This window comes from Melozone crissalis, unplaced genomic scaffold (assembly GCF_028551555.1).
Source record: "Melozone crissalis strain CALT ecotype California unplaced genomic scaffold, PUWL_Pcris_2 ptg000027l_1, whole genome shotgun sequence".
NCBI classification, from domain to species: domain Eukaryota; kingdom Metazoa; phylum Chordata; class Aves; order Passeriformes; family Passerellidae; genus Melozone; species Melozone crissalis.
In genome coordinates this window covers 40,321,421-40,347,958 of record NW_026535805.1, presented here as the reverse complement: position 1 = coordinate 40,347,958, position 26,538 = coordinate 40,321,421, and the positions used below count along the sequence as shown (strand labels likewise).

Below are 26,538 nucleotides of genomic sequence, written 5' to 3'. Positions count from 1 at the left end.
GTCTGTTGCTATCAACCTCACCACAAGACTGCTGCCAAGACACTGAAAATTCAAAACTAAGCATACACAGCAGTTTCGCCGAAAGAAAAATATTATTGACAAATGTTCTATGAAGGCACCAAATCTTTTTTCTCCCATGAAAACTCTTTGCAAAACTTATAGGAACAACATCCTCTGAAGATCTGCTGACAGTTCATAAAGGAAGCCCTATAGGCTTATATATCCGCAAATATTCCTACAGGTCTTATTTCCACTCTTCTCAGTATTGCTGGAATGAAATGCAAGGAAGAATCAGGCTGCTAATGGCATCCATGGCAGTGATACAATCTGAGTTTTGCAGCAACAGGCTTGGAGAGTGTCCAAATTGCCTTTTTCCTGTGCTCCTGCAGTCATAGACTGGGGCAAGTGTAGGTTCAGTACAGATTTCAGCATGTGCTAATGTAGTAAAAACACAGATTCACAGACTACTGCAGCAATTCCATAGCTGTAAGAGGACAAAGGGGCCAAAGATTGCAAACGTTGCCACCACAGGCAAGCCTAAGAGGGCAAGGAGGAGCCAGATCTGTGATTAGATTGTCTTCTCAATTGGGTGTGAAATGCCCCACCGAATGCAGACAAAGCCTTGCACTGAAACCGTGGCAGTGGCTGTACCTAGCGCAGGAAATGACAGATTTGCTGCTGAGTTTTTTCTTCCAGTTGTGCCAATAATGCACAGGACCCTGGAAGAGGCACGTTGTGATGGAGGAACCACCACCTGAGCATAAAAATCTTTTACGGGTGTATCTGTGCCTTCTAGGGATGAATTCCCAGATCCTGATCTTCAGAGTCCACCCCAAAACTATAGAGTGTGGAAAAAAAAAAGCAGTACTTTATCAGGGTGGAACTTCGGCAGTATCAATGTTCATAATCAATGCAACTATTGATATTAAATGGTGGTTTTGACACATTAGAAATATAATAAGCATAGTTAGCTGACATGCTGAATTTGAAAAACAAAAGCCACCCTCAGAGACAGCTGGAACTAAAAACTTTATAACGTCTCAGTGATGCATATGAAAGCAAAACTAAACAGAAAAACCCTGGACTTCCAATTTTGACAAAAAACCCCTGGTGATTGAAGTACACAGATGTCTGAAATTCTTCCAGTTATAGTAATCGGATTGTAAAGGTACTTTTCTTTTCAGATATATGATATTTATCTTGACAGAGTTTACTCAACAGCTTCATTGTTCCATGTGTTTCCCTTTGGTGCTTTGAAAAGAAAGCTAGTTTGTTCTTTTCATCTGTAGCCATTCCCTCAGTAGCTGTCATTTATTATGTAGAAAAAAGGATTGTGTTGCATTTCTGTATGCATTTGGCTTTGCATGTAGCTATATTTTTCTTTCAGTAAATGTATCTTGGGGCTTGGGGAATTGTTTTGATGAAAGGACAGCTTTTTAAGCCAAAATATCTTTATCTCTCAAAGAGCTTCAATTCCTGCGGGCTAGATTAAAAAAAAATCCTTAAGAAACCAAACATCATCATCTTAATGAAAGCTAGCTTTTAGACATCAACCTTCTAGGGTATAATCTGTAACTCTGGGTGTATAGGAACCTCTGCAGGTACCTCTTCAGCAGCACTAGGTGCTTCTCAGTAACAACAGCCAATATCTTGTCAATCGAGGGTGAAATATCAGCTATCTAACTTCTGCCTTTTAAGAGTGGCTTTTGAAAAGCTTCTCAAGAGCACCAATCCCTACTTCTATCTAATAGACCAAGCCTGTCAACAAATGCTCCAGTTTTGACAGGTCCTTCTATCCTACAGAAATCAGATCTGTTTCTCCTGCTTTCCATGAGTCTCCTTGGAATAGAGCTGATTGCAAAACTTGGCCACTCTCAAGAATGAGACCTTTAGGAGGCAGGGAGGAACTGTAGCTTTCCTTCCCACCTGCACTTCATCCCACAACCCCTTAATACTCAAATAAGGGGTTTCAGGAAGGCAGCCCAGGGTTCAACAAGCTACAGGGCTTTTTGTGTGCTCTAACAGTGATGCAGCTGCAAAGGGCGGCATTCACAGCATCCTCCATTTTCACCTGGACAAGGTGTTACCAGCTAGTAGTTAGAAGATGCTTTGGGAGTAGAAAAGGTGTTTGTCTTCCCCACCTAACAGGTTTGAGTTCCTAAATCGTAGTCCTCAGATTTCCACTTCACACTCTCAGTAATAATATGTGGGAGGAACCCTCACTCCATCAGCTTATCTTTCAAGGGCAAGAGTGGATCCTACCACATCCTCTTCAAGACCATTCTTAATCCTTCTTCATGGCTTAGAGAAATAAATCCAACCTCTTTTTGTCTTTTTTATTTGCTTGCTTAGCACTATTCTAAAGCACTTAGGTGTGTGCAAAATTTAATCATGTAACTGTAGGCAATAGATTCTGCTCCAGAACAAAGAAAGATGTTATCAAGTGCTACCACACCACTTGTCAAATGTTTATTGGAATTAACACATTTGTATGTTGTTTTGGTTTTAATTCTGTCTGTAAGTTCACTTATCTGCAAAAAATTTCTTAGTTTCACGGGAAAGCAAACCCCACGTGGTTTCACATGACAGCTCCCACTTAAGGATTTCTTAATTAAAAGGGTTAAATTAATTTTAAGTTCTTTTAAACTAGCATTTCTAATCTATGGAATTCCCATAAGCCTGACTCCTTCCAGATTCATATGACTTCTATAGACATCAGATGAGATGGCACCTACCCCACAATTCCCCTAAGCTCTGTCTCAGGAACATTTGATATTTTTTTTCCCCCTATGAAATGAATTCTCCAACTTATGCAAAACTATCATGGGATGTTAAGAACAATAATGTCTTTTCTAGGAGGGCTCCAAAATAATTTTGAGAGAGTGTGACAGTTTTGAGCCTGAGCAGAGTTTCTATTTGGTTTAAAGGTAAATGTTAATATGGTGTCATACAGTATAGGCCAAACAAAGTCTTTGTGCAGCTACACTGCTGCTTTGGAAATAACTATATTTCCATTAATGCAAATGGTCAAAAAAGTTGATTTATCATGCATCTGTCAAATCCAGAGAGTGCATTACAGAAATTCTTTTAGAACATCCTAAGCTAACTATTCAGAAGGACGAAAAGATTTCACAAAATGGAAACTCTATAATTAGACATAGAGCAAGCACACTGTATTAAGAGAAGAGACACTGAGGAGTCCTGGGGTGTGGATTCCATTAAATTACCTTAAATGAGCAGCATTGTAGGCACTGTATCGACTAATATAATAGGATTTACAGAATAATTGAGTTTACAATATGGAGTCCTTTGCCAATTATAACCTCTTTGTGCAAAGAGGAAAATTGTACATAAGAGGTTATCTGGAACTTCTAGACAGAAAAATAGTGATTCCTATTTATAAACTGCAAAGGAATGCAACATCTCCAGTGTTAAGATGAGGAAAAAAATTCTTCACTGTGTTACTAGCACTGACCAAGGCACTTGGGGTGTCTTGTCTGGTCTGGGACTTCCAGGGGTAGACACACCGGGGCACACAGAGGAGCCAGAGGAAGAAACCAAGTTTTCTTTACGAAGCATGTTTCGTGGTCAGGGATTAATTTCTTTAGAGAGAAAGGGCCTACAAGACCAGCCCTTGTCAATGCTCAAAAGCACAGTCTGGGCAGGCCATGGGATGTCTTTTGGTGGGGAGGGGTGCACGCAAACTGCCCAGGGGATGCCCTCAGCTACTTTGCAGATCTAATCTTTAGCTATCTGTATGTGCTCTTAACAACACATATATGAAAGGGTTTATTTTATCTGTAGTGCTGTTACTCTTTAGGAGAGAAGTATCAATTGCCTGTCAGATTGTTTTTATGACCTTGTCACAAAACACAACAGACTCCTTTGTTTATCTACTGTGAAGCACGGGATTATCTTCAAAATGAGCTGAAGCAATGATTACAAGATGGGCAATAAACAGATTAAAATCAAACTCTAGTTGAGAAGAGCAACTCCAGTTGTTCCTGCTAAATAGAACCTTTGTAGACCAAAGGAATCTAGCACAGCATTTGACTGACTGGGGGAAAAAAATTCTTTCAAACTAACTGCTTTTTTTGCTGGTCTTGTCCACTCTATTCTTTGATATCAGATACTAAGTATTACAGAAGCTGGATTCTGGAGAAATGCAGAACATTCTTCAATTCTAGTGAGAAAAATCTCTTGGCCTCATATGGCTGACCAGTTAATAATCAAAAATGAGCTTGGTCTGTCTTGCATGACAGAACAAAATTAAACAGAAATTTGGTCGACTGTGTTTGGTCCAGATTCCTCATACCTGCTCTGCTGTGTGTTTTTGGGTTACTACCACCAGTGGAGGAAGGAATACTTTTCTCTCATCTTGCTGACTGTCCGCAAAGTCATTTGAATCTCTGACTCAAAAAAGGTGCTAGATAAAAAACATATTAAAAGAAAAAAATAACTTAAGAAAGAGAGAGAAAAGGATGTCATTTCCAGTTCAGGTATTATGGAAACCCCATGGAAAGAATAATAAATCATTTTCCAGCTGTAGCTATCCCCAGGGAAAACACTTGACAGCTTCTTTAAAATAAGAAATACTTTAATGATCTTCAGTAGTGTTGAACCAGCATTTAAAAAGAAGGAGAACATGTTTTTAGATTTTGATATTGACTTGTCCAATTAATTTACTAAGTCTGTGGCACTTGAACAGACCTGTGATGGATGTACAAATGACTGATTGCCTCACTGCGTATTTGTAAAGCAGATGATTGATGTATCCCATAATTTCTTTGAGCCATGGAGCTGATTTATATGCTCTGTGCTGTATAGACATTCTCTTTGTCAGTTGGGACTGTAAAACCCCCCACAGGCAATTGTCTGCTATTCAGTCTTTCCCATTCACTGAAATTACACATAATTTTAGCCTGTGCATTTATAAACTATGCTTTGCCATTTCCATTTGAAAATGCCTTTGTGCTAAACATTTTTGACTTGTCTAAATAAATATTATCCATAATAACCCTATATCAATCCATTACAAACCCATGTAACTACGTACTGCATTTAGATTGAATCCCTGAAACAAAGCCTGTTCCCACCTCATTCGTGTGATGCTTTCACAGCTGATACTCACAGCTGCAGAGAAATCTGAGCTACAGAGAAATCTGTGATTGTTTCATTTTGCTAAAGCTATAGGATCTGCAATAAAATAATGTTTGAGTGCCTGGTCTTCATATATACAGATGATCAAATTCCAAAAGCACAGAGACCTATTGGCAGGTAAATAAGCCTGTACTTATGGGGGGAGGTAAGCATTCAAACAAACTCAATTCCAAATTCCATCAAAACCTCATTAGTGACACATTTATATCATTAGCTGAAAGAGCTTTAGTGTAGTCAGCTAGAAACAACTATTTAGGAAATAGCTATAAGCTCTGCTGGTGAAAAATGGCTTTTTCATTAGAGACTGTCAATTCTCAGGATTAAGCTGCAACTTTGAGTTGTGATGATCCAGAAAAGACAGACTTTCTACAAGCAGAAACTGCAGAATGAATAGAAGTACAAAATACCTTCTTTACTGTTCTAATTGCTCATCTTGAACCACTTTATTCTCTAAAACTCTCTTTAATCTTCAGACAGTGCTACAATACATTACTGGAGCAGCGTATCAAGTCTGGATTCACTTGTAAATGAAAAATTATGAGAGAAGCTGTGGAGGTCCAGTGGTTGTGGATTCTGAAGTTAAATCACACGTAGTATAGAACTATTTCCTTCACTGGTTTTAACATTTTCTTCCTTAGGATTATGTTGCAAGTGTCCTTCTCAGTATAACATGGAGCTCTGAAAAAGGTTATCTGATTGATTGGCTCTCTGTGTGTCACTTTTATGAACACAAAGGGCAGTTTCCCAGCTCAGTGAGATAAGCCCCCATCTTCCAGTCTTAGGAGCCATAGCAAAACATACCCTGGAATCTGGAGTAACCTTCTGTAAGGGCAGGAATATTCTATGCATGAATATATTAGACATCAGCTAGATGCCACTAAGTTTGACTTTTCTGTTTTGGAAGACAGTTGCATATCCCTGTGGCTCTTTATATTTAAAGTCTGCTTATAATATGAAGTATTTTATACAAGATTTTCTTGTTGTTTCTCTGCTTAAATGGGAATTTTCCAGTTGTTTTTAATTTTCCCTTTCCAGACCTATTTCTACTTTTCAGTATTACCATGGAGCTGGCAAATAAAGCACCATAATTTTTCTGGAATTATGTTAACAATATTTTTTTTTCTGCCAGGTCCTTGTCCTGGAAGAAGAACAAGGGACAAAAGAGAAGCCTAAACTCATCAAGATAATCTTCATAAGTCTTTCCTAAATCACTGCATGAGGCATCCCATCAAGACAACAAAGCTCACACCAATGTCAGTCTGAACTATAGGCTCAGGGACCATTTGCCTCTTTATCTGTCCTTTGCTCCTTGAAAAAAGGATCCTACTTACCAGGGTCTCTGACAGACACTCCAAAGTGGATTTCATTCTATAAATGGAGAAAAGAAGGAGATAGCCTGCTCTGCAAGGCCTTTCAGAGGCATGTGTTGCCCTGGTACTGCTGCTCTCACCCACAGTAGATGTATCTATTTCACATCCTTCCCCATGCCTCTCCATATGGGACAGAAGCAGACTCAGTGGATGCAGCGCTGTACTCCTAAATGCAAGCACAGAGTGTCTGCTTTGCTGAGTGTGGGACTGACCTGAGCCAAGCTACTTTCTGTGGCATCCAGGCTGCCTTCTAGAATAATCACACTTAACTCATGACTCTACAGGGTGTACTGAGTAGTTATAATTATTCCATCAAAGTGCATTACTGTGTTTCTGCCTCTATCAAGTGTAATCTGCCATCAGGTTATTAATTTGCCTAGGTTTGCTGGAGCCTCTCACAGTCCTCTCCAGACTTGATTTCATGGAACAATTCTGTATTTCTGCTACCCAAACTTCCTTTTTTTAATCTACTTTTCTTTTCCAAATTGTCTTTTATTGCAGCACTTCTCACATGTATTGGTTCCAGGAGTATTTTTGTCCCGTACTGGGCTTTCAGGATTTTCATTTCCTCTGTTGTGTATGTGCATATGTCAGTGTATTAACTAGCACTTACCAGGGTGTAAATCACAGGGTGCCTCATTATCAAGGCGGATCATTAAATGTAGGAGGGTTATTTATCTAAAATGTGTGAGAAAACCATATTTCCCTAAAAATCCCACTCAGACTTGTCACCAAACTCTTTCTTTATGGAGAGCTAGTCAGATTTTTTTCATCTCCACATTTTCCTAGTCCATTAAAAGGCATTAATTTTTATGATGCCCCTTTATGCAAAGTGTTTCATCTGAAACATTATCTTACCCCATCTCAAATGAAAGTTTCTAGAAGCTGTGTGTTATTTGTGGGAGAGATTTGTAATTAGAACTATCTCAAATAGTTGTCCAGCCTTTGGCTTGGGTACATTTCTTTCAACATTCCTCATCTCTGAAGCAAGACTTGAAATATGGTTAAGTGCTGAAATCTGACTGAATTCAAGGGTTCTTCTATACACAGGATCCTTGAGAGACTTTCAGTAGCAAAATTAATTCCTGCTATGGATCTAATAACACGATCCAAAAGTGTCTATGAGAGTAATTAACTTGACTAAGCTGCAAAGGACTTCTCCTAAAAGGTGGCAGCACTGAATCCCCTGCAGCCCTAATTAAGATTCTCCTGGTGCTCCTTCACAGAAGACAGTGGGCATGGATGCACTGCCATGGGTGGAGGAAGACAAGGCAGCTGCCTCAGGAGCCTCCATCTCTCTCCCATCGCCTGCCCCATGGACATGATAAGAGGGGATGAAGAGATCCAAACGTGGTCCCTGATGTGGGGAGGGCCCCTCCTGGACCTGCTGGGGCCGAGCATCCTGCTCGACACCCCCGAGTGCCCCGTCTGTCACACAGCCATGGCCCTGCTGGACACGCTCCCGGCCAGCTGAAGTCACGTTGCCTAAATGGAGTAAAGGCTTGCTTAGCTTGCCCTTTCCCTCCTCCCACCTCTTAGCTAGGGGCTGCACAGGGCTTTTGTTTGGCTGTGGAGAGAAAAGACAGCTCTAGACATTCAAGGCTTTGGTCTCCTAGATAGAGATGTGTCTGTGGTGCTTCAGGACAGACGCTAGCTGATGGATAGGGCAGCAGGAGATTTTTTAGACAAAGAGGAAAGAACAGAACAAGCCTTGAACCTAGCTCTTGGCTCTAATAAAAAAAAAAAAAGAAAGATATTTTGAGGTCACTAACAAGGTCCTATCTTTTGCTTATTTAGAGAAAGGTTTGAAACAAGGGCATAACGATACAGTGCAAGTGGAATTCACAGGTCATGCAGAACATAAAATAATTTTAATTGTGTGTGTGTGTGCATGTGAGTATGATTTGCTTCTTATAATCCAGCTTGGTAAACCCTCACCTGAGAGATTTAAATCACACCCAATTTTCACCATGTTTGCCTCTCCCTATTTAGCAGACTGCAATGCAACTCTAAGAGATGGGTTGCCTGCTCTTTCAAAACCAGCTTACTCACACGAGGTATTCATTACACAGCATGGTAATTTATTTTGAAAGCAAATTTATCCTCCTCAACAAACCAGTGAATTATATGCAACCTGAACTATGCAGATAGACATGGAAAAGTGAGGTTTGGTTATTGTAAATCACTACCCTGGCAGTGGTCCAAGCTCTTCGGGCTTCAGCTGTTACACTAGTAGAGCAGATACAAGCTCCCATATAACTAATCCACATCGGTTACAAAAAACAATAATATACCTATGTAAGCCAGTCATGTGAAAATTAGCATGATTTTCTGGCAATGCTTGGTAATTATCTAGTCCACTGTAAGCAAAGCAGAAAAAAAAATCATAAAAATGCAGAGATTATACACTATCGTACAAATAACAGAGGAGACTTAATAGAGGTTACATCAGTAATAATTTTTATAAATTCCAGCTGGCACATGCCTTAATAGAAAAACCTGGGGAAGTGGAAATGAGAGCATATATTAAGAAAAAAAATCATTATTTAAAATACTTTTAGTTTCAAAATAATCTTATTTGCGCTATGTCAATTTTTAAAGACTCCACTACATAATTACAATCACAGTAAACAAGCAGTAATGATTTTTTCCCTTGTTTTGTACTGGAAATAAGAATAGGAATACAGACATGTGTCCCCTTGGGTGATGTGTTTTAATCAGGTTGGTTTTTATAAGGCCTTTTTCAAATTGATCAGAATAGCCTGAAGCCTGTCAGAAAAAACCTGTTGCCTAGAATAGGCCTTTAATAATATTTCACAGCTGATTTGTTTTTGAGTTAATTTGCCCTTGAGCAAAAGAACGGGGTCAGGTGGACCCTTGTATGGGTTGGTGTTGAGCACAGCACAAAGGAACTATAATTATACCAGTACCTGGTTACAGTACTGAAAAACAGAGAAGGAAGAGCAGTGGAGAAAAAGAAACAAGAGTTATCCAGGAGAGATGACTGGCACAATCCAAGCTCCCTGCTGATTTAACAGAGATCACCTTCTCTTCTCCTTGAAATACAGAACTGTTCAAGTTCTGTTCAAGTTCATTGGTTTAAAGTGAGGGGAGTTATTTCACACTTGATGCCGCTTGTAACCCTCGAACAGAATCTCACCCAGAAACTCTCTTTAAACTTTGAAAAGGTCACACACAGAACTCCTTCAGCCTTTATTATTAAAAGCTTCCCCCTGGTTCTACTGTAGAGAAAAAGGCAGTGAAAAAACCTTATAAACCTTACATTTAATCACATCAAGGACTCTGTGCTTTAACTTACTTAAAAGATTCCTTATGCAGGAAAGCTTTATCCAAGAAGTCTTTTGCCAGATAATGATGTTTTTAAAGCAGCGTGCAAAATACCTCCCTTGCTGCAAACTCCAGCTGCTGAGTAAGCAGCCTCTCCACTGCCTGCAGAAAGGAGACAGCGAGAGAGGTCCAGGGGAATCTGCATTCAGCCAAATCTACCCCACATGCATGTGAAACCTAATGGAAATCAGTTGTGAGGCCCTACAGCTCTGCAGGAGTACACGTGATTTACAGCAGGGCAAAGGATTTGCAGAATCCTGCTGTCTTTGGTGCTTTCATTTTTTAATGCTTCAGCCTGAGCAAAATTAATCTTCTTAATGAAGTAAAATGGAGGAGTAATTAGCTCCTTCACTTGCACATCTTTAACCACAATGCCTTTGCTGGGTTTCAGAAGTGCACAAGACTTCCATTTTTACCTGCTGCTTGGATTTCCCTGTTTAAAAATGCAGCAAATGTAGCTTGAAAAAAATATTTCTGCTGTGAGCTGTATGCTAAGGCTCTGATAAATGCCTTGTCACATTTGCTCTGCTTTGTACTTGGAAAGATTCTTATTTGTTTGCTTTTATGTTTCTACAACTCTCTCCTTTTTTTGCACGCCATTTCCAGGCAAGGGATAATTCTGTCAGGGATGACAGGCTCTGCGGAAAACTTTCTGTTCTGCATTTGGCTTTTCTCCACAGGGATTATGTGGAGCTGAACAATGAAAAAAAGGTCCAAAGTCTGCCTCAGAAAAGCCCCTTCTTGACCATCTCAGCCCTCACAATTTTGCCATCTTCACCTCTGTGTGTAACTGCCCAGCACTAGATGAGGAATGGTGTCATCTATTACATACTAACATGACTTGAGGCAAAACAGGGTTTCCCTTCTGCTAGAAGACCCCCTGAATAGTTTACCTCCTGTTTGGGAAAACTCCCTGAGCCAAATTCTGATTTCTAAAAAGAAAGCTAGACGTGGTTTGGGGGGTAGAGGGGATGAAGGTGGTCTTATACTTGTTGGACAGAAGGGAAAAACTTAGCAAGTCTGGGTTCTTTTCCATATCTTGGAAAGATAATATCACCTATTCTTACCCCAGTTTCTGTAAAACAGGGAAATAATATTTATTATTATTATTGCTAATCTGTTCAAATACTATGAGAGTACATCACAGCACTTTAGTGAAGAGTCTTTTCTTTTCCATGGGCACCAAATTTCAAGGTAGAAAGCAGAGCCCAGATGTGCACAACAGCCTTGGTCAGTAGAGTTTCAGGTTTTGGAACATCCCTTTTCTTCCAGGGCACACAATCTCTTAAATACAGGTCCATTGTAAATACAGACCTGTTGTCAGCACAAAACATGTAAACAGAGTTTGAGGGGAGGAAAGAGTGGCTTACTTTGCTGTTTCTCTGGCTCTCCCAGGAGCAGGACTCAGCCTCCTGAGGAGCAATCCCTCGCTGGAAAGGGTGGTCACTCAGGCAGGTCTGGCAGAAGGGAGGCTCCAGTTCTGCATCCCCTGCAGGTAAATTCATCACAGTGGGCCCCGGGTATTTGAGGCTGGCATGTGGATGCTTCTCAGCGTTGACCATCGGGCTCTTAATCCACCTTCGTACCTGCCAACACAGAAGCAGATTATGGACTCTCTTTGCTCTACAGCTGTTGGGAGGGCACAACAGGGTTTCCAATGAGGACAGTGGCACAGATTGGGGTAAATAATCAGATATGAGGATCAGGATCAATTTTCTGTAGGAAAAAGTACGAGGGGAAGTCAGGGTGAGCACACATCATCATAGCCAGGCTCTTACAGCTGAGAATTTTTAGCTGATTTGTGCAACTCTGCCAGAAGTTTATCTACAAAATAAAGGCTTTATAAATATATTGAAGTGTGTAGTAGACTGCTAAAAGAGAGTGATAACTAGCCAAAGCAAGTACTTCCAGCCTAAATAGCTCAGTTTTCCCATGAGAAAAAGCAGACTGGTTTTGCAGGAATAGAATTGTAAGACTTGCTTTCTGCAGTCCTTTCTTTCAACAGCAATATCTCCTGTATCATCTCTGACTTCATAAGCTACCTCAGCCTTTTCTGTGCCTCCTATCACTCCATTCAAGAGTTAGTTTCTCTTGCTGACCTGCCCCAGATTTTGATCCTGACTCCTCTAACCAGCCAGGACCCAGTGCACTGCAGTAGGAAGGACACTGGCTACGAGGATAATGCACTGTGCTGGCAGGGCACGGTGTCAGCCTTGTGCACTTTGCTTTTCCTTTCACTTCTGTGACTCTCTCTTTGATGTGAATCAACAGTATTGGATTTTCTGAGACATTAAGTGAGGAGTGAGAGACCTCTCTGAGGTCTTTTTACAAGTTATTTTTTTGCACTGTGAAAGCAAAAAGACCACTATGTGAGCTGTGGTATATTTGCAATGAATCTGATCAGAACTCTGTAGTTAGAATGCAAAGGATGGACAGGGATGTCTCAGGACAGACTTTCCCAGCCTGGAGGGGGAAGGCTGAGACAGCCAGGGCTGGCAGCCCAACTGTCCTATTGAAAGGATGCAATCTCTTTCCTCTGGGATCCCTGGCCTCAGCAGCTCCATTCTTCATTAAGAGATGATATTTGCCATTAGAGGATGTTTTACATCAGGAAAAAAAAAAAACATTTTATCTTACATTAGTCACGAGCAGGATGGCAAGTGCTTGATTAACAGTGGAAATCTATATCACAGCAACTGGTAACCAGGACCATGCATGATAAACAAACAGAATGAGACATCTCTGACTGGCCTTCTGCTGGTGACTCCTCCATGAGCAAAGCGCCTGCTCTGCTGACCTGCCGGAAATCTCAACATTAGGAAAATTTCTTTTTCCTCTCTATGGAAACCAAGCAAATAGATTTCCTTCTGTGGGCAAATGAGCCACTTTCCAGTGCATTCCCCATTTGCATTTTTTAGTGTTAGTTCATGTGGATAATATTACCCTCTACCTCCACGCTCTGGAGCATCCCCACAAAATATCCAGACTGCTTTAGCGTCAGGTTGATGGGTTGAAGTTGTAGGGGGGAGGGATTATTTTTTTCAAATTTAGTTTCAACAAATATATAGATACTGATCTTTTAACCCAGGCAGGTTTAAAAAAAAAAATTGCCAAGCATAATTGATTCTGTGACTTTTAAGCACATAATTAAATATGTTATTGTCCCCAAATAAATACACGATTATGTGTCTTGATCTAATTTCAGATTTTGGTGTGTTGAAAATAATTATTATATTTATGGTAAAAACAAAAAAAAAAATAAAGCTTGATTTCCCAGTGTAGTTTTATTACAGGAAATATTCAATATATTTAGTGTGATTCTGAAGGAAGTAAATGTCAAATTTGTTCTTTTCAAGATATACCTGGTGGTCAGTTAAGTATTTTCTGACCTGGTTCTGCCTTTTTTCCTCAACATCCTGCAACTTCAGTCATTTCACTATTGGTGCACACAGTGTGCAAAAATGTGCATGAGTAAAGAACCAAACTGACAGCAGAAAAGGACCGGGGCTGCAATGAGCTGCAGGTTCAGTCTTCCTTAAAATTCAGGAAACATAGGCCAGTCTTTTGCTTGAGACTTCTCAATTGCATATGGAATTCACATGTAAATGTGAATCTAAGGTTTCATTAAGACCCTATGATATTTGGTTTTGTGATATAAAATTAATGACATTTGCAGTGATACAGTTAAACAATAATTTCTATTGTAACCTCACCTGTTTTTTCACTCTCTTGTGTTTCCATTTACATATCTCTAGCCTTCCTGTGTATGAAAAAGCATTCAATATGTGACCTGGCTGCTCCTGATGCACCAAAATGTGTTGGTATTGAATGATCTTGTAGCTGTACCTTTTAATGGCAATGAAATATACATTCTGCAGTATAATTATCATAAACTAAAAATTAACCACTGGTGCTTTAATGATGAGGGAAAGTAACACAGAGTGCATTTTATGAAGCTGCACACACCAGAATGTAGATGGCATTTCTCTCTCTAGCATCAGCAAGTGGTTCCTGAGTTCACTCTGAATTCTGAAGAATTTTTCTTTCTTTATTATTTATTCCAAGCTGACTCCTGATTTGAAGCCAGATACGCATCTTTTTTTTATGGATTACTTATTGCTGTTTAAAAATGTTGGTCTAAACCAAAGTTTTCACATGATAGGTCCGTATTATTTATATATTATGGCCTGTACTGAGAGATGAAAAATAAGCATGATCATGAACACTGCTCAACAATATGAACTCCGGTCATATTGTTGTTCTGTTGAATGAAGCAGAGTTCTGGGGAAACTAAGGAGAAAAAATTTCAGGAGACTCCAGCTTTGAGATTGAATGAACCAGCACGATTGTTGGGTTTGTTTTTTTTTTTAATGGTTGGAAGAAGTTCCAATAGGTTAGCACACCCACAAATGCACTGTCAGAGGAGAGCTTTAAAAGTAGTTTATCTTCATTAGGTCGGACAAAGTCCAGGTTCACGTACATCCAGTCCAGGATGCCGTGCTGACTCAGCAAGACATGAATAACATTTCAATAAACTTAACTGAGTCACTCTGAAAAGCAATGTACAATCAACAAACGCCAGTAGGAACCCAGGGCCTGCACAGCTGAGCCCAGGGAAGTTGTTTTTCTTTCCCGCTCAGCCTTTGCCCCTGTGTGAGGCGCTCCTGGTGCCCGCCCACGCGCCCGGGCCTGCCGCGCTGGGGCTGGGCTGTGGCAGTGCCAAGGGGCTCTGCCAACGCCCGGCGTCCCGGGCTGCTCCCAGGGCTCGCCTACATGGATGGGCTAAAGTCTGCTCCCCAGTCACAAATGCACATCCAGCCCTTGTGTGGGCAGCTTGGGTCAGAGTTATGGGGGGCTTAATTAGCTCTGCAGCCGTTTATTCCACTTATCTGAGTTAAAATTTCAGGTTTTATTCCGAATTGAGAGGTTCAGGAGGACTTTAATGATATTCAACTCACCTAATTTCACTTCTTCAGCTAATTCAGACTAATGCCCCTCAGCATCCCTTTGCAGACAAACCCTACATTTGATTTTGAAATAAGATTGAGTAAAATGCACAGAAGAGTGTAGAAAATTCAATGATTCACCACTGACTTTCAACATATATCCATATTGGTCCAAAGTCATTGAAAATACTGATTTGAAAGTAGGAACTGGCAGCAACTTCAAAGCAGCAAGGTCAAGATTAGACTTTGGAAGAAAACCAATTTCTCTGGCCATTGCTATGCAGGTCTTGGGTTTCTATTGATGCTTGTAGATTATATATTACTTTTCAGAGGGCCTCAGTTAAGTTTATTGAAGTGTTATGTATACGTATTAGTCACTGAATTGTAAGTCTACACTATAGGCTTTTGTCTAGCTTTAACCTTAATAGACTTCAAAGATTTTTTGAGGTTTTAATATTTACATTTACATTAGACAAGTGCCTTAGATCTATAGCTCTGTTTGACTTGGGCTATCTTAAATGTCACTATGGGATTCAAAGTGCAAAAGTTCATTTCTTTTTAATTCACTTCCCCTAAAAAAAATCCTACACTGGATTGCACAAAACATAAAAGAATTTTAAAGAAATTTCTCAGAGTTTCTTCACTGATTTCACAAATTAAGATTAACAGGTAGCAGATGATAGTTTGCTATTTAGGGCATTATGTGACCACAGAATCATGGAATGACTTGGGTTAGAAGGGACCTTAAAGATCATCTAGTTCCAATCTCCCTGCTGTGAGCAGGGCCACCTTCCTTATGACAAGGTTGCTCCAGACCCCATCCAGCCTGGCCTTGAACACTTCCAGGCATGGGGCGTTCATAACTTCTCTGGGCAATCTCTTCCAGAGCTTCACCACTGTCATCATGAAAATTGTCTTGCTAATACCTAATTTAAACCTCTTTCTGTTTGAATTTTGTCCTTCTCCTGTCACTACATGCCCTTGTAAAAAGCCTTTCTTTACACTTCTTGTAGGGCCCCTTCATGTACTTGAAGATGCTGTAAGGTCTCCCCAGAGCTCAAATAGCAACGTGCTAGGTGCATAATTCTTTGTGGCACTATAAGGAGTATTTTATTATTCAAACACATTTTTTTTTATTCTTATCAAGATATCCACTACCACTAAATAAACTAGAGCCTGCTCCTGTTCAGAGCAATCCTCCTCTGAACTTCCTCTGACAACTTCTGTACTTTTGTTTCCAAGACAAGGCCCAGCGATTTCATCCACCATTACAGAGTATAAGCAGCAGACTCTAAATGTGTCTGAGATAATCAGCTTTAATATAACTACTTATTTGAATAATTTCTTAAAATGAAGAGTTTTGAGGTTGTCAAAGCAAATAATTTTAACTTTTCCAAAATCAAAACTTTCACATTTTCAAGTCAAATGACATTTTTCTTTCTTTTTATTATTGTTTTTTATTGATACAGAACAAACTATTTGGAAGAAATGCAGTCAACTTCACACTCACAGACTTTCATGACTGGGAGTAAACACTTCTCCACCCTGCCACATTTTAATTTTTTTCTCTATTGGAGGTTCTGTTGGACCATCAAAGGAGCTCTAGAAGTAGTCAAAATTGTTTGGTATTTCTGGCATTTCTTGCAATGATAACAAACAAAATTGATGAAAATTTTCAAGAAAAGTGAGTTCTTTCAAGAAAAGTGAGTTCAAAGGAGAGTCCTGCACCCTTCTAATCTGTAGCCATGTTTCACTAATCCCAAACTAAATTGAAACGTGACTGTTGCTAGAGAGCAGCTCTAAATACCCTTTTCCCAAGCATGGCCTGTAGCATTGCTGAAAGGTACACAAGTATTTTTTTAAAGGCTCTTTATTTTCTGAGCCTTGTTTTCTCAAGTTTCTTTGTTTGCTTTACTTTCTAAAAACACGATATCCAACAGTGATAATCTTAGACTTGAAAATTGTCAGATGTGATTAAATAAGATTTGCCAAGTTCCAGGGGTTTTTTTTCACTCCTGGTTTTTCCTGTTATGTAATAGCAAACAGATAAAGCTTTTAATTTCAAATGGCTCAGTTGTCAATGGCATCAGTCGACTCAGCACATTCTACACTTTAATCGGTTATCCATAAGCCAGTCCCCATCACTGCAATTATGAGGAATGTTTTCCATGAGAGAAACACCAGCCTGTTCCCTGGAGCCTCTGCCAATGCAGATGTGGCTCTTGCTCAGAGGAAAAAAGATGCCAGTGGCACCAGTGACCATCTTGGAGCATCCTCCCTATCTCTGGAGGCTCTGAAAAACCTGGTGCTTCACAGGACAAGATGAGCTTTTTGCTGGCTTCTCAGCTGAACACTCGACCTTCAGAACTGATGAATACACAAGAAAAGAAAAGGCAGGTTATGCAGGGACATAATGTCTTGCAAGATTAGGCCCTTTGTAATTGTGGCCATCACTCCACTGCACTAAGCCCCAGTATCTGATGTGGACTGTGGATTTTAGAAGGATTTGGCAATAAGGTGGGAAGATACATATCCTGGAGTAATATTTGTGTGAAAGAAAAACAGCATAAGATTGTAGACAAATTTGATAGGCCATTAGATGTTTAAAATTGAAGACATTTGCTGAGGACTGAGCATAAACTGCATGATGGAATGGCTTGAAGAAAACTGTGGGAAAAACTGCTTGGAGGTCCAGTACTACCAGGCAGTTCTCAATGAAACATCACACCCATCAACACAATAGTATCAAATGTAATCTGACAGCCTGTGCAACCCTGTGCTCTGTGCAGCAGCATTTTCTCCCTCTGAAACTTTGGACGGGTTTTTTTTTCATATTTTTGTGGGAAATTGGAATAAACCACTCTGTGCCCTTGAGTTTTTCTGTACTTAAATGCCATTCTTCGTGAAAGTGTGTTTGCATCAGTTATGGGTTATTTTGGCCCTTAGTCAGCTCCTTTACTGTGCATGTTGAATTTCAAAGCCTCTGGATATTCTTTTCCCTGCCGGACACAACCAAACGCCTCGAGTGTGATCTAGGTCAGTGCATGCGCCTGTGTTTGAGTTCTGCCTCCCTCTAATATCAAATGTACATTCCCCCTTCTCCAGTTGCTGTTCATCTGATCCCTTCTTTCCTTTTCCTGACGTTATCGAATTGCACCCTGGACAAGGATTTGAATTTTCATCCATTATGTAAACCCGAGGTGGACACAGAGCTCTTGGAATCATCTCCCCCGAAGTCTCGAAGGCGACTGTCAGGAAACCTATTTAAATTACAATTAGGTAGATTAGGGAATGAAAAGCTCCATTGTTCAAACTGTATACAGTCATCTACTTGAGTGGAAAGTGGTAAACGAGAGGCAGGCTGATTAATGCCCCGACTGAGATCTAGCGCTACTCTCTAGCTGACTCTGACATTTAATTTGTCATGTCCCATGGGAAATGCGGCACAGCAAAAGAATCGCTTTGTCAAATCACCTCGAGCTATTTTTTTTCCCTGCAGATCCCTGAAACACACCACTTTGTTGATTAATAATCACATTTTATTTTAAAAGGGAAAGTGAAGGGCAACTCGCTGCATAGTCATCATTTGCTGCTCTCCCTGCAAAGCCGAGAAGCCGCTCGCTAAAAAGCAGACAGAGGCCAAATAGCAGAGCACTTTTTTTTCTGTCCAAGGCTGGATGTACATGCCCTGGATTCAAGGAGAGTTTAGTCCTCCAGCTGTGCCAGGAAAAAGGTTACCTGCATGTGAGGAGGATCTGGGGAAGGGCAGATTTGCCACAGCTCGGGGTGGAGAAGTGTAGGGGATGTTCTTCACAGGAGCCCCAGCACACTTCAGTATTGCAGGGGAATATGCAGCATCTGGCAGAAATCACATCTATCCAACGGAAGGCACAGCAAATATTTCAGTACTTGTTGTTGTCATCACTTGCAATGTTAACACATCAAGTAAATAAGGCAGATTTTTATGATCTTAAGTGTGAATGACATGTCTCCGGGCCACAGAAGAAAGTCAGCAAAGGCAAGATTCTTTAAAAAATATATGTCAACATGTGACTGCATTCAGGCACTAATCCCAAAAGTTGATGGGTACCAAAACGACTCCAGGAATCTGGAGTCCTCTAAGTATGGGTTTAAATATTTCTGCTGAACAAGTTGTAAATCATGTAGTTCAAGGCATGAAGAGCAGCAGAAAAGTCAGGCACATCAGTATTGTAAATAACTACTGTTAATGGGCACAGTGCAAACTGCCTGGCTGTTCAGTAAATGGGAAAGCTCTTGCCAGCTCCAGTTGTGCAGGAGAAAGTTTGTAAAACCCACATCTCACATTAATAGCTAAATTAACTTTTGCAGTGCCCTCACACTGGTTTTTTTGTAATGTGGCACCAAAAAATTCTAAACAACTGAATAGACACCACTTAGGATTTTCCTCTTTTGCTCCCTCTCATAACCTTATAACAATTGTTAGTGTCATGGAATTCTTCTCTCTGTGAATAAATAAATAACTGATGTGTTGGAATCAGGTAAGAGCTCTTGGATCAATTGCAAGCACTGATGGCACTTGTTACTACACGAGATGGGACAATAGATTCATTGTCCCTTCTGGTGTATAAACACCCTCTGCGTATTATGTCAAAGAGCAAAACAAAACAAAATGGGCTTTATTGTGTATGTGCAAGTGTAATCTTTCCAGGCTACCAAGTTAAAAGTGCTTTTCATCTAGATCAAATAAAAACAACACGAACAATACAACCCGAAATCCTGTCCAAACAGTCTGAGGCTGCTCTCTGGTACCTTCTTTTCTCTATTCTATGTTTTATGTAAGCAATGCCAATTGTCAGTAAGCCTAGGCAACAGTTATTTTAACTCCTGCTTTGATAAACACCACATCCCACATCTATTAGTCAAAGCCTCAAATCAGTCTGCAGGGTACTGTGAGCATCTGATCCGGACACAGGAGCTAGGGAATGCATGGTTGGATGTGAATGGCAGCAAAGGTAGGTGAATGAAAAAATTCCAGGCAAAACAAAGATACCTCAGTGTACATTTTCTCCATCTCAGTTTCCTGATGCAATGGTTATTTTGCATCCTTCAGTAATCTGGGCTGAAATAGCCCAGCATTATAAAGTTTAACTGCAGTGCAAGAATAATGACTGCAGTGGCAGAACATTATGGATGACTTGGTTACAGCACCAAGTCCCATTCAGTAGTCATCCTTAGCTATTCAAAAGCTTCATGCTGTCAGAGCAGGGAAGCATATTTTGTGTGGCCTGAAATGAATAACTTCCCTATTTCAAATTTGAGCCTAACTCTACACTTCACTAATCTCCTTTAGATCTGGCAGAAGGTGACCCTTCTAATTTGTTATATAACTTTGCACAGCATCCTAATTTTTTGTCAAACTTTAAAGCAACCAGGACCACTAGACGAGCTGATTTAGGATGCCTGGTCCTTCTGGCCCTGTGAGAGAGACATGCCAAAATATTCACAGAGCTGTGAGACAGACCATACACCTTAGAAAGCTGCAGTATTCCCAGAGGGGTTCCCGGTGAAAGATGTCCGTAATTTTTTACAGATCAGCCTTTGACAGGTCCCTGGGACCTGGCAGCAGGGACTTGTGCTGTGCAGGCCCGTGTGTAGTGTGGCATGGCAGTGCCATGGGGGACTTGCCACAGCCTTGGTCAAGCCCCACTTGAGCACTCTGGGGCTGTCCTGTCATCTATGAGACTGGGTAACACAGACAGGCAAATGTCCTTGCTTTTCTTTTCCAAGTCAAAGGAGATACTGAGTAATAGAATCACAGAATAGATTTGGGTTGGAACAAACCTTAAAGATCCTCCAGTTCTCAGCCCTCTGCCATGGGCAGGGACACCTTACACTTGACTAGGTTGCCTAAAGTCCCATGCCACTCAAATCAGCCATTTCTAAATGGCATCCCAGCTGAGATGCAGTGTGCAAAACACCAATAAATTTCTATCAGGATCTAAAAGATTGTTTTATTCCAAACCATACAAGAACTTACGGCTTAAAAAACCATCATCAGCAGGGATTTAAGCTAGGAGGAGGATTTATAGTTCAAGTGTTTTGGCAAATTAATTCATTGCCAAATGTGGCCAATTCTTATAAGATCATTCACTGATTTTCATCACTGATTTTTTCCCCACTAGGATGATAAATTGAACTTATGGAAAGCAGACCACTTGATACATACTCTGTCACTGTAGGAGAACATATGGTCCTGAATAATTTGAAAATAAAACATACATCGTTGTCTAGCAATTGCACAGACTGAAAGAAAACCTCCTTGATACAAGAGACTCTTTTGAGGTTAAAATTTGTTGGTTAATGATTCAAAATTTTTTGTGCATGATATTCTTTAGATATATGTAATAAAATCTTAGCTCAGGCTATCTGAAAGATGGACCAAATGTTTATAGCATTTCCTGCTCCAAAAGCTGCCAGCAACATTTGTTTATAATCCCACGAGGAGAAAACTATTATTTTCTAGTTACATTTCAATCTACTCTGAAATCTGCTTGAATTTCACCAAGCTTCCCATCACTCTGTGGTGACTAGATGCCTCCTCCATTTGAGAAATAGGTCTTACAAGTCCTCCTTGGAGAGGGGGAAATGACTCAGTGCTTCAAAAACAAAACAGCAAACACAAGATGAACTAACAAATCTGAAACCCCATCCCAATGCAATTTCATCACCTATAAAACTGCAGCTGTTTCAATTTGTGAAGCTAAGCAGTTTCTCCTGCACCTGTCAAACCTGCCTGGCATTTCAATAAATTGTTCCATGTGTTGTTTTTGCTCCTGCTTTAAAATAGCTGGAGAAATATGGTTTTAAGAAGGGCTAAGTACAGACAAAAAGTACAGTTAATCGAAGTAAAACCACATTTTCAAACTGCCAGTCAAATCCAGTCATTCATATGTATTAAAGAAATAAGTGTTCTTAAGTGAAAAACATAGCAACAGATGCAAACCAGACACACTCAAGAAGTATGAAACAAGGGAGGCTTTCTTTCTGCCCTTTACATTATTTCCTTTCTTAGCCTAGTATTTTTCCAGGGGCACATTCACACACACAAGAAACATATTATCCAGCATTTCTCCTTGTGGTCTTCACTTTATTTACAAGACGAAGGCAATAAAGAGCTCTGTTTTAGAAACATGAGCTGAAGTGTAAGTCAACAATGCTGACTTATCAGCTTGTGAGTCGGAGTCTCCCACATGTGTAGGTTGTTGGTTTTGGGAAGATTGTGACTGAAGCAGATTGTTTTGAGTCTCTTATTCCATATGCTTTGTTATGTGTAGATTTTCTTTTGCTTAACTCTTGCAAATAAAAAATAAATATTCTGAAGTCATTTTGGCCAAAAGCTACTGAAAGCTAGCACATTTTTCCTCTGAGAATGCCAACATTTTTTTGAGGCTTCAATGCCAAGCAGGTTAAACAATAATTATGACATCAGAGAAAATATTAAAAATATCCTGCAGGTAGGATAATTTACATGGTTTCAATTTGGTGTGCAAATCCTTTTACAGGACTGCTAGTCACCAATATAAATTACTGTGTCAAAGAATAATTGAAATGGAGAAAGCAAATAGAAATTGAAGAAGTCATGTAGAAGGAGATAATACCTGAGACAGGTTTTTAAATGGACTGAATACTTTTCCTAGTATTGTGACCATGAAATAAAGGAAATCAGATATCAGCCTAGCATTGTGGACTTGGCTGGTAACTTCTTCACTAAAGACAGTTTTTGGAAAAGCAGCAAATGCACCAATCTCAGCTCCTTTCTAGCCATGCAAATAATTTCTCTCATTGGCAGAGCACCTGGGCATGTGGCACACCTGCTCTTGATTCACCTGGTAGGGCAAGTGAACCAAGTTTTAGGTGGCATACCTACAATAGAGAAACCCGGTGTGGTTGTCTGGATCCCATATAAACACACAAATGTGCAAAGATATTTAGGTGCAGAAGCTGCTGGGTTTTTCCAAGGCTCACACAAGTTACTCCAAGGGCTTCACAAAGCACATTGCTAGGCTGGGCTCCCCAGCAGCTTGCAATGGAGAAGCAGCAATCTCTCCCTTCAGCTCTGTATGGGCCTGCTCAGTACACAGGCTACTATATGGGAAAGGTCCAGGTTGGTGAGCCCTTGGAGAGAAAAAAGGGAGAAGTATGATGAACAGAAGAAATTTGTTGAAAAGAAGATGATTTATTTACATATTTAACTTCTGGACAACTGCCAGTGTGCTTGGAACTGCACAGAAAGAGAACCTCATGAGGCTTGTCTCATATCTAATTACAGCTCTTTCAGGCTTAGTATATATGGAGTAATTGGGGAATGGAATGAACAGTCTCAGAGTAGCTCTGACCTTTTTTCCCTTCAACAGTTCTTAATTAATCTTAAATAGAGAAGGAAATAATTTATTTAGTCCAAGCAAGATATCCCAGACCTTTGCTCTCTTATCACTGTACAAGAGAAAAAAAATGCAGTACAGAAGAAGAGACATAAAAAAATAAAGGAACTTCTGAACCTGAAATGTGACCTCTTCCTCTCACAGGGAGCTGATGGAAGGTGCATGCATGGGCACCGTAGGCTTAGGAGAGAATGGGCACTAATGAATGCTTCTTTCTGACAGGGTGAATCAAATCTCACAATCTCCTTATCAAAAATGTACATCTCCCATCTCCACCAGGTGCATTGTAACTCCTGATGTTACGCACTGGGGAGATGCTGTCAAACTGAAATGCAGAAACTAAAAGAGAAGTTTCAGGGCCAAGATAATGAAGAGAGACTCCAGATTCCGTCCTGATGACTGTGTTTCTTCTTGTCTCTCCACCTCTCTAAAGGTCTTGGTAGTGTTAAAGATATCTTTGGATGGTGGCTGGATCTTTAGGATGCCCACCTACAGAGCTGCTAAGCATTGAGCAGCATTCAAGTTCATCTGTTTTTTGGGAGTTCAAGACCATCCCTGAGTAGTAGTGCTGAATAAAAAGGCTTGGTAATTAGTTAACTTTGTATGCCATTTTCTGAGATGAACAAGAAATCAGTGTGAAGTCAGTGATATCGCTGTATAAAGGGTTAGGGTGTCCATGGAGCTGGAGAGAAGATGACATGGAGCCAGAATGCAAACTGAGCACAAAACCTGGAGGCACAGCAGCTGTGGTTTTAATCACACCTCCAGTCTGCTGGCGCAAGAAGAAAAGGTCACACTACAGAGCTAAAGGTTGCTTTGGTTTGTATTTCACGGGCTGTCCTCCTCCAACATTACCCTCCATTATCTTCTCTTCACATGAGTTTTCTTTATGTCACAGCCTAACAGTCAGAAAGGTTTTACACAGAGGATTCCCACAGTCACTTTGTTCCCACAGCATAGAGGTTTAGTCCAGCACTCCAACCAGAAAAGCTGGTGTTACAATGGCTGTCCTTGCAAGGAGCCCTCCTTTGAGTTGACCCTTAGGGAATGCAGGATCCAAAGTTTTGCATGAATCAGAGTGTGTTAAACAATGTCAATGTGCTTCAAAATGTCATTAATTTTAAAGCTAGAAATAAATTATCATTATTCAAATTCCAACCTACCTACAGTTTAGGCCATTAAAGCTTAACAGTCTTTCATTAGAATAATGCAAGGATCTTTTCAGAAAACAAAAGATACTGAAAGAACTGTCTATTTTTTTTTCCCGAATCTTAATTAATTAGCTTGGAAAGAATTTCAAGCCAGGTTATGGACCTATTCTTTGGCAAATTTTTGCAATACATCTAAAATTGTATTGTTGACCTGCAGTTCAAGCCTTTTTCTTAATAACGTTTTTCACTTATTTGTGCTACACACTTGCAAATTTTTAACAGCCCCAGTTAAAAACATACATGTGAACAAACTGAAGCAAGACAAATATCTAATAAAAACAGAGCACAAAATAAAATAAAAGATGTCTTTCCCATTAGAAGTACAAAAGCCCCCAGCTCCTCCCCAATCAGTCATATAAAAATAATTTTGATGGCAACAGTAGTCAGTGATTTTGACTATCTGATTTGTGTCCATGAAGTCTCAATTGAGATTTGAACCCAAACTGTTTAGGTGCTGTCAGTGTCTTTTTCTCTACCCTGAGGAGCTTGCAATCTAGACAGCTGCCCAAATGATGCTTCTTGATCTAGCTGAGGTGGATTCCCAGGGTCAAATGTTACACAGGAGTCTGAGTTGCAATGAGTTTGTTTTCCTGTGTACTCTTTTAGCACCCAGTACTGGTGCGAGGTGTCTCCTTCAAAATACCTCCTGGAAAGGTCCCAGCCCAGAGGGATGCTGAAAGAGTGCTGATCTGGGTAGGTGCAAATTGAGCCTCTCCAGAACAGGAGCCCCAGGGTCGTGTTCCATCTCTGTATCACACCAATAGTCAGCTGGCAGTGGGGCAGTGGATGCAGGGTTCCCCTTCCTCCTTTTGAATATTGAGTGTTTTCAGAAATGTCCTAATGTGCACTGCCTGACTGACAGGGATTTTTACCTTGTGTAGTCCTCTGGATCTTTTCAGAAGACAACTGAACACCCATGGCATGGTTTGCACAGTGTACAAATATATGTGTGGCCCTGAAGGGCACAAGCAGACAGATTGTTGGCATCTGAAAAAGCAGCCCCTTGACTACTGAGCTGCAGCATCTGCCTGTACATACAGCTCCTCCTTCACTGGAGCTGGGACATTAAATGGCTTGCTGCTGCTGGTGGTGGACACCAAACCAACATCAGTGCACACCAACAGCAAAAAGAGGCTGTCCCCATGCCTTGCACAGCTCATCATCCATGCTACTGATGTTATGCAGAAGCTTGGTTATTGGGGTTTGCTTGTGGGAGGCACAAAAGCAGTGAAATAAGTGCTGGATTATGGAGCACAGCAGGTTCCAGTCTCAGGCTGTCCCCTCTCCAGCCATTTCCTGATGGGCCACAGTATGAGAACAGGCTTGGTCATGCTGCAAGACACTTAAAAGACAAACGTGCCCCTTGGCACTCTTGACTTTGCAGGGCAGGCAGAATCTCAATTTGTGACACTTTTTCCTTTTGCAATCTTTTAATGAGCTGAGTAGACTGGAAATAATAGCTTGTCAACTTAACACAGTATCTAGCATCTTCTGATGCCACTGCCATGTCAGCAAGACTGTATTAAACACTTCTGACCACTTGAAAAAAAATTATTTTGGTGCTGCTGCTGTTAAGCTGCTTAAAATGCCTGCATAAATTTCAGCCACGCAAACCCAAGCAGATGTTTGCTCCTGCTCTTTCAAGGAAAAGAAATTTTTTATTTTAGTGGTGGAAATTTAGAGTAAGGGTCAGGAAAGAAAGAATAACTGTTGTCTTGTATATGAGTTTGTCTAACTGACTGAGTTGCCTATTTTCTATTTGTGCACCTATCTATGAAATGGGTATGATTATTCTACCTTGTAAGGACATTTTGTGTCTTGGTTAATTGCTTGTGAGCTGATCTGGAAATCTCTCAGTACAGTCTTCAATAAACATTAAGATTTATTGCTTTTGGAGCTATTGTTTTCTTACTCCCTATATTTAATAGTCTTGCTATAAAAGCAACTGTTGTAAATAACAACCACTAGCAATTATTTTGTGATAACATGCTATTTAGAAAAAAACCCAAAACATTCCGTGTTATTGATTTGATTTTGCAACACAGTTTTGCTGTTTTAGGTTTTGCTCAGCTTTCCACTG

At 40.3% G+C, this 26,538-nt stretch overlaps 1 protein-coding gene across 1 annotated transcript in view; it reads right to left on the bottom strand.

Moving 5' to 3' along the window:
- The window catches only part of SGK1 (serum/glucocorticoid regulated kinase 1), a 70,194-nt gene that overhangs the window by 35,701 nt on the left and 7,955 nt on the right, over positions 1–26,538 (bottom strand). The window contains exon 2 of the mRNA XM_054279944.1: positions 11,249–11,464. Within this exon, the coding sequence (XP_054135919.1) occupies positions 11,249–11,464 (216 nt within the window). The remainder of the gene's footprint in view (positions 1–11,248; positions 11,465–26,538) is intronic.